This window comes from Pygocentrus nattereri, chromosome 13, assembly GCF_015220715.1.
Source record: "Pygocentrus nattereri isolate fPygNat1 chromosome 13, fPygNat1.pri, whole genome shotgun sequence".
Taxonomy (NCBI): Eukaryota; Metazoa; Chordata; class Actinopteri; order Characiformes; family Serrasalmidae; genus Pygocentrus; species Pygocentrus nattereri.
Window position 1 is genome coordinate 39737073 of NC_051223.1, and position 8923 is coordinate 39745995.

The 8923-nt window shown below is 40.7% G+C and overlaps 1 protein-coding gene across 3 annotated transcripts in view; it reads left to right on the forward strand.

The window, feature by feature from the left end:
• The window catches only part of LOC108413183 (zinc finger MIZ domain-containing protein 1-like), a 101922-nt gene extending 93288 nt beyond the window's left edge, over nt 1-8634 (forward strand). For all 3 annotated transcript variants that reach the window (XM_037544348.1, XM_037544349.1, XM_037544350.1), the window contains exons 21-23: nt 2701-2867; nt 3552-3797; nt 7230-8634. In XM_037544348.1, the coding sequence (XP_037400245.1) occupies nt 2701-2867; nt 3552-3797; nt 7230-7337 (521 nt within the window). In that variant the 3' untranslated portion in view covers nt 7338-8634. The remainder of the gene's footprint in view (nt 1-2700; nt 2868-3551; nt 3798-7229) is intronic.
• The last annotated feature ends 289 nt before the right edge of the window (nt 8635-8923 follow it).

The window sequence follows — 8923 nt, forward strand, 5'->3', positions numbered from 1 at the left end:
ATAAACCGAGTCCGTTCTACAGTTTCTCATTAGACTGAATGAATAACCGGCTCTAAATGTAGGTATTGTGATATAAACCGAGTCCGTTCTACAGTTTATCATTAGACTGAATGAATAACCGGCTCTAAATGTAGGTATTGTGATATAAACTGAGTCCGTTCTACAGTTTCTCATTAGACTGAATGAATAACCGACTCTAAATGTAGGTATTGTGATATAAACCGAGTCCGTTCTACAGTTTCTCATTAGGCTGAATGAATAACCGACTCTAAATGTAGGTATTGTGATATAAACCGAGTCCGTTCTACAGTTTCTCATTAGACTGAATGAATAACCGGCTCTAAATGTAGGTATTGTGATATAAACCGAGTCCGTTCTACAGTTTCTCATTAGACTGAATGAATAACCGACTCTAAATGTAGGTATTGTGATATAAACCGAGTCCGTTCTACAGTTTCTCATTAGACTGAATGAATAACCGGCTCTAAATGTAGGTATTGTGATATAAACCGAGTCCGTTCTACAGTTTCTCATTAGGCTGAATGAATAACCGGCTCTAAATGTAGGTATTGTGATATAAACCGAGTCCGTTCTACAGTTTCTCATTAGGCTGAATGAATAACCGACTCTAAATGTAGGTATTGTGATATAAACCGAGTCCGTTCTACAGTTTCTCATTAGACTGAATGAATAACCGGCTCTAAATGTAGGTATTGTGATATAAACCGAGTCCGTTCTACAGTTTCTCATTAGACTGAATGAATAACCGACTCTAAATGTAGGTATTGTGATATAAACCGAGTCTGTTCTACAGTTTCTCGTTAGGCTGAATGAATAACCGACTCTAAATGTAGGTATTGTGATATAAACCGAGTCCGTTCTACAGTTTCTCATTAGACTGAATGAATAACCGGCTCTAAATGTAGGTATTGTGATATAAACCGAGTCCGTTCTACAGTTTCTCATTAGACTGAATGAATAACCGGCTCTAAATGTAGGTATTGTGATATAAACCGAGTCCGTTCTACAGTTTCTCATTAGACTGAATGAATAACCGGCTCTAAATGTAGGTATTGTGATATAAACCGAGTCCGTTCTACAGTTTCTCATTATACTGAATGAATAACCGGCTCTAAATGTAGGTATTGTGATATAAACCGAGTCCGTTCTACAGTTTCTCATTAGACTGAATGAATAACCGGCTCTAAATGTAGGTTTTGTGATATAAACCGAGTCCGTTCTACAGTTTCTCATTAGACTGAATGAATAACCGACTCTAAATGTAGGTATTGTGATATAAACCGAGTCCGTTCTACAGTTTCTCATTAGGCTGAATGAATAACCGACTCTAAATGTAGGTATTGTGATATAAACCGAGTCCGTTCTACAGTTTCTCATTAGACTGAATGAATAACCGGCTCTAAATGTAGGTATTGTGATATAAACCGAGTCCGTTCTACAGTTTCTCATTAGACTGAATGAATAACCGACTCTAAATGTAGGTATTGTGATATAAACCGAGTCCGTTCTACAGTTTCTCATTAGACTGAATGAATAACCGGCTCTAAATGTAGGTATTGTGATATAAACCGAGTCCGTTCTACAGTTTCTCATTAGGCTGAATGAATAACCGGCTCTAAATGTAGGTATTGTGATATAAACCGAGTCCGTTCTACAGTTTCTCATTAGGCTGAATGAATAACCGACTCTAAATGTAGGTATTGTGATATAAACCGAGTCCGTTCTACAGTTTCTCATTAGACTGAATGAATAACCGGCTCTAAATGTAGGTATTGTGATATAAACCGAGTCCGTTCTACAGTTTCTCATTAGACTGAATGAATAACCGACTCTAAATGTAGGTATTGTGATATAAACCGAGTCTGTTCTACAGTTTCTCGTTAGGCTGAATGAATAACCGACTCTAAATGTAGGTATTGTGATATAAACCGAGTCCGTTCTACAGTTTCTCATTAGACTGAATGAATAACCGGCTCTAAATGTAGGTATTGTGATATAAACCGAGTCCGTTCTACAGTTTCTCATTAGACTGAATGAATAACCGGCTCTAAATGTAGGTATTGTGATATAAACCGAGTCCGTTCTACAGTTTCTCATTAGACTGAATGAATAACCGGCTCTAAATGTAGGTATTGTGATATAAACCGAGTCCGTTCTACAGTTTCTCATTAGACTGAATGAATAACCGGCTCTAAATGTAGGTATTGTGATATAAACCGAGTCCGTTCTACAGTTTCTCATTAGACTGAATGAATAACCGACTCTAAATGTAGGTATTGTAATATAAACCGAGTCCGTTCTACAGTTTCTCATTAGACTGAATGAATAACCGGCTCTAAATGTAGGTATTGTGATATAAACCGAGTCCGTTCTACAGTTTCTCATTAGACTGAATGAATAACCGGCTCTAAATGTAGGTATTGTGATATAAACCGAGTCCGTTCTACAGTTTCTCATTAGACTGAATGAATAACCGGCTCTAAATGTAGGTATTGTGATATAAACCGAGTCCGTTCTACAGTTTCTCATTAGACTGAATGAATAACCGACTCTAAATGTAGGTATTGTGATATAAACCGAGTCCGTTCTACAGTTTCTCATTAGGCTGAATGAATAACCGACTCTAAATGTAGGTATTGTGATATAAACTGAGTCTTATGGTTGTGATGAATGTCTTAGGCAGCAGTTTCCAAGGTCACTGTAACTTTGACCATCCCCATGGCAACGCAGCAGAAGGGTTGAATGAGTTGATGCAGGGGTCACAGATGTCCCACCCGCCCTCAGACCCACCGACCAGTGGCCTTCTGCCAGCCAACAAACCGCTCGCACACTGTCCTGCCAACACGGTGAGTAACAGCTGCTGTATTTAACTCTCCTGTTATGTTTGGGGTCAGTTTGACCCCATTCAATCTGACATCACCACATCTGTAGTGGTGCGAGAGCCACTGATAGTTCTCACTACATGGAGGAGAAGAAAATATACCCCAATGATAAAATATGTCAGTAAATTTGAAGATAAAAGTGGCCAGTTAGTGGAAGCACAAGGTGGGTGTTTCTAATAAAGTGGCCAGTGAGTGGAAGCACAAGGTGGGTGTTTCTAATAAAGTGGCCAGTGAGTGGAAGCACAAGGTAGGTGTTTCTAATAAAGTGGCCAGTGAGTGGAAGCACAAGGTAGGTGTTTCTAATAAAGCGGCCATTTAGTAGAAGCACAAGGTAGGTGTTTCTAATAAAGTGGCCAATTAGTGGAAGCACAAGGTAGGTGTTTCTAATAAAGTGGCCAGTGAGTGGAAGCATAAGGTAGGTGTTTCTAATAAAGTGGCCAGTTAGTGGAAGCACAAGGTAGGTGTTTCTAATAAAGTGGCCAGTGAGTGAAAGCACATGTGAATGTATAAGAATGGTGAACATATCCCAGACTGTATTATTACCAACATATAATGACATTAAAGTGCTGTTACCATGAGCGAGGGAACTTTTCACATGATAAAAATTTGTATCTGCTCCAAATGAGGTTCACACCTTCTACCCTCCAGGTGCCTCATCCTGTCAACAGAGATCCATCCCAGAATCCCTTGCAACACAGTTTACACGGGCCACCGAACAGCAGCAGCCAATCAGGGCAGCTGCTACAGCACAGCAGTCCCTGCCAGACCTCGTGTCCACCGCCCAACCAGCAAAACCCCGCCCACAACAGCCATATGCATCCAACCTTCACTCCCTCAAACAGCCTGGAGGGTCAGGCAGGAGGCACCTCAGACATGCCAGAACCTTCCTTAGATGTGAGTGAAGCTGTCACAGCAGTTCTTGAGATCACGCCTGTGATCCAGCCGCAGGCTCAAGCTGAAGACGGGTGCGGTGGTGTGCTATGGTGAATAACATCAAAGCAATGTTGTCATTCATCATAACACACAACCTCCATTTGTGCAAAATAAAGAGTAAAGGACAGAAGCTGGGAATATTATATCAAATATGCTTTAACGTTGGAAATTTCTTCCAGAGAGATGGGCTTCCTCTTAAGTTTTGGATAAAGTCGTTTCCATATTGGACGTTTGTTGAATATCGAACTTTCTCTGTTTGATTTATCATGAAGTAAACAGAAATGATTACACCTACATTTCCTCATTCCTGAAACACAGAGAACAATCTAATATATTTCAAAAGTGGCTGTAGGTTTATTTCGCTGAACACGCTTTCTCAGAAATCAGGGACCGTCTAAACCAGTGGTCTCCAACCCTGGTTCCAGAGATCTACCTTCCTGCAGAGCCTAGTTCCAACCAGTCTGTTAGCCCAGCTCCAGCTAATCAAACTCTTCCCCAGTCCCTGATGGGTCAGATGTTTTAGAGCAGAGGTCACTAATAGGCGGACTGCAGTCCGAGTCCAGACCCAGACGCTGTCCAATGAGGACCTAATCCTTTAACCGATAAACTATGGAGAAGTGTTTAATTTGGACAGGGTGGTCCTGTTTTAACCAGCGTAACTTTTCTAGCCTTTACAGTTTCGGTTTAGCGGCCGGAGACTCACAGGCCAATCACAAGCGCTGTAAATATCACATGACGCTGCTCAGCCAATCAGATCAGTGCATTACGATGAGCTCTGAGACTCGAGTGAGTGACGCCACACAGGGGAGGGACAAGGAGAGAAACAGCAGTCAGAGAAGAAAGTGAGTCAGAGGGAAGTTATTCCACATGACGTGATCTAAAAAGAGGAAACTGACAGTAAATGTTGGTGAAATCTGACCGAACTGGACTTTATTTGATCTGATGTTCAGTAAATGTTGGTGAAATCTGACCGAACTGGACTTTATTTGATCTGATGTTCAGTAAATGTTGGTGAAATCTGACCGAACTGGACTTTATTTGATCTGATGTTCAGTAAATGTTGGTGAAATCTGACCGAACTGGACTTTATTTGATCTGATGTTCAGTAAATGTTGGTGAAATCGGACCGAACTGGACTTTATTTGATCTGATGTTCAGTAAATGTTGGTGAAATCTGACCGAACTGGACTTTATTTGATCTGATGTTCAGTAAATGTTGGTGAAATCTGACCGAACTGGACTTTATTTGATCTGATGTTCAGTAAATGTTGGTGAAATCGGACCGAACTGGACTTTATTTGATCTGATGTTCAGTAAATGTTGGTGAAATCTGACCGAACTGGACTTTATTTGATCTGATGTTCAGTAAATGTTGGTGAAATCTGACCGAACTGGACTTTATTTGATCTGATGTTCAGTAAATGTTGGTGAAATCTGACCGAACTGGACTTTATTTGATCTGATATTCAGCTGTCGACTGTATAAGATGCTGATATTCCTGCTCGGCTACTTCAGTAAACAGCATGTGGCCGATAAACTATGGAGAAGTGTTTAATTTGGACAGGGTGGTCCTGTTTTAACCAGCGTAACTTTTCTAGCCTTTACAGTTTCGGTTTAGCGGCCGGAGACTCACAGGCCAATCACAAGCGCTGTAAATATCACATGACGCTGCTCAGCCAATCAGATCAGTGCATTACGATGAGCTCTGAGACTCGAGTGAGTGACGCCACACAGGGGAGGGACGAGGAGAGAAACAGCAGTCAGAGAAGAAAGTGAGTCAGAGGGAAGTTATTCCACACGACGTGATCTAAAAAGAGGAAACTGACAGTAAATGTTGGTGAAATCTGACCGAACTGGACTTTATTTGATCTGATGTTCAGTAAATGTTGGTGAAATCTGACCGAACTGGACTTTATTTGATCTGATGTTCAGTAAATGTTGGTGAAATCGGACCGAACTGGACTTTATTTGATCTGATGTTCAGTAAATGTTGGTGAAATCTGACCGAACTGGACTTTATTTGATCTGATGTTCAGTAAATGTTGGTGAAATCTGACCGAACTGGACTTTATTTGATCTGATGTTCAGTAAATGTTGGTGAAATCGGACCGAACTGGACTTTATTTGATCTGATGTTCAGTAAATGTTGGTGAAATCTGACCGAACTGGACTTTATTTGATCTGATGTTCAGTAAATGTTGGTGAAATCTGACCGAACTGGACTTTATTTGATCTGATGTTCAGTAAATGTTGGTGAAATCTGACCGAACTGGACTTTATTTGATCTGATGTTCAGTAAATGTTGGTGAAATCTGACCGAACTGGACTTTATTTGATCTGATATTCAGCTGTCGACTGTATAAGATGCTGATATTCCTGCTCGGCTACTTCAGTAAACAGCATGTGGCCCTCAGTCACGATGCAGGTCAGACGTTATGATGTTCTGGACCTTCACTTGAGGAAATTTTCTCTAACTGGACTTTATCGAATTTTCATTAAATACTTCTGTTTTAGAGTTAAGTAGAGGCATCTTATTGAATACAGGTTGGAACTAAACAGCAGGAAGGCAGCCCTCCAGGACCAGGGCTGGAGACTGCCAGTCTAAACAGGGCATAAAATCGATGTCTTTCTATTTTGTTTCTATATTATTTCTTATGTATTTATCTAAAAGAAGGCAAAATCCCATCAAATGGTTTGTAGTAAAGAGTGTCGCTTCCATCAGCTGGGATTTATTGTCGGTTTAAAGGAAGCTACAGACTGAGGTGAGTGTTTCTAATAAAGTGGCCAGTTAGAGGAGGAAAAGGTGGATGTTTCTAATAAAGTGGCCAGTGAGAGGAAACACAAGGTAGGTGTTTCTGTCAAAGTGGCATGTCAGTGGAAACATGATGTAGGCGTTTCTAGTAAAGTGGCCAATTAGTTGAAGCACAAGGTCAGGGTTTCTAATAAAGTGACCAGTGAGTGGAAAGACAAGATGGGTGTTTCTAACAAAGATAGATACAACTGATTGATTGTAGCTGCATTTCTGAAATATGACGTTCAGCAAAATGGAACAAATTTGGGCAAAAGACAGTTTGTTCTCTGTCTTTCAGGAGTGAAATCTTGATCAGTTTTGAGAGTTCATGAGAAATCAAGTCAAGATAGTCCAGTCATCCAGTCATGTCTAATACAAAACCAAATTTTCTGTGTTACTTTAATTGCTGGAAGGAATTGCCAGTGTTAAAGCACGTTTGATATAATATTTAGACAAGTAATAGAACACTGGAGGAGGTGAAATTGTCTATATTGCTTTGGCTAAACAGATTGTGAAAAGAATTGGCCCTAGAATTGAGCCTTGTGGCACACCATTTCCACTTTAAGTGACTTTTCTGACCTTTGCGTTCTTTTTCTCTGCAGCTTCTTCCAGATTTGGCCAACCCAGATGACCTGCTGACCTACCTGGACCCTCCAGACCTGCCCAGCAGCAGCAATGATGAACTGCTCTCACTTTTTGAGAACAGCTAAGAGAGAGAGAAAGCGAGAGAGAGATAAAAAACAGTGATGCACTCCCTGTGCCCTCATCCTCCTGTGCAGACTCCAGGCCTCAGAATGCCACTGTATGTGCAGCTACATGCATTTCCTAAGTTGCACAAAAGTCTTATGAACTTTAGGAAACATGTTGTAGCATTTTTTTAATTTTTGGATACATTTTGTTTTTGATATGAAACACATATGAACAGAAATCTGCCTGTTGCGGCCAGTACGCGTCCTCCATTCCAAGCTCTGACGATGAAATGAAACCAGACCAACGCAGGACCAGCCAATGGTTTTTACTTTCCAGACCAGTAGCACTGTTTGTGTCTCCAGTGCGTTTCTCAAGAAGCACAAGAGAAACAAAAGCAACCACCAAATCACTCCACAGGCAGCCTCTCCTCACGTGTCTTATCAGAAACATAACAGATTTTAGACCATCTTCAGTGGACGGCTGCACAAACACGGCTGTTGAACCTGAGGTTGTTTGAGAAGATCTAACCAGCCAGATCCATTCAGAGAGCAAGAAAACAGACAGAGCAACAATGTAATGATCACATCTGTATCTCAGATAGCTTTGATGAGAGAAATGGAGAAGATTAAACTGATAATCTGGTGAAAAAAATCTAATGTCCCGCCTACTCCTCACCACAAATGCAGTGGATCAATCAAGACGTGTTTGTCGGCATTAAAAAGGAATTCAGCGTCAGATCAGCTTAAAATTAGGGGACTTGCTTCTTAACGTTTTTAAGTTAAATCAACTTGAGGGCACTGGAGTTTATGGAAGCCCCTCCCACCAGGTAGATATCTGTGCTTTTTTCTCCTCCATTTCTGGCAGCACAATGTCACAATTTTGACTTAGTATCTTGAAATAATTATTTTCTCAGAAAAAATGACTTCCAGTGTCATAATAATGAGATATTTTCTCAAAACAATGATTTACTGTCAAAATCTTGAGTTATTTTCTCAAAATATTGACAGCATGTTCAAATAATGACTTACTATGTCAAAAGAATAACTTTGTATCTTGACTTAGTATCCTAAAATATTTACTTACTTTTTTGAACTAATTTCAATACAGCATCTCAGAGATCAAGATAATTAGACAGCATTTTGAGATATCAAGTCCGTTTCTCAAGATAATAAGTAATTATTTTGAGATATTAAGTCAATGTTAGTCTAAAACTCCAACTGAAGCCATTTACACCGATCAGGAATATATATAAGTCAGGACCCCCATGGACCCTCACAGAGCAGGTGGAGCACTGCAGTAACACTGACGTGGTGGTGGTGTGTTAGTGTGTGTTGTGCTGGTATGAGTGGATCAGACACAGCAGTGCTGCTGGAGTTTTTAAACACTGTGTCCACTCAATGTCCACTCAATTAGACACTCCTACCTTGTCGGTCCACCTTGTAGATGTAAAGTCAGAGACGACAGCTCATCTGCTGCTGTTTGTGTTGGTCATCCTCTGGTCCTTCATCAGTGGTCACAGGACACTGCCCACAGGACGCTGCCCACAGGACGCTGTTGGCTGGATATTTTTGGCTGGTGGACTATTCTCAGTCCAGCAGCGACACTG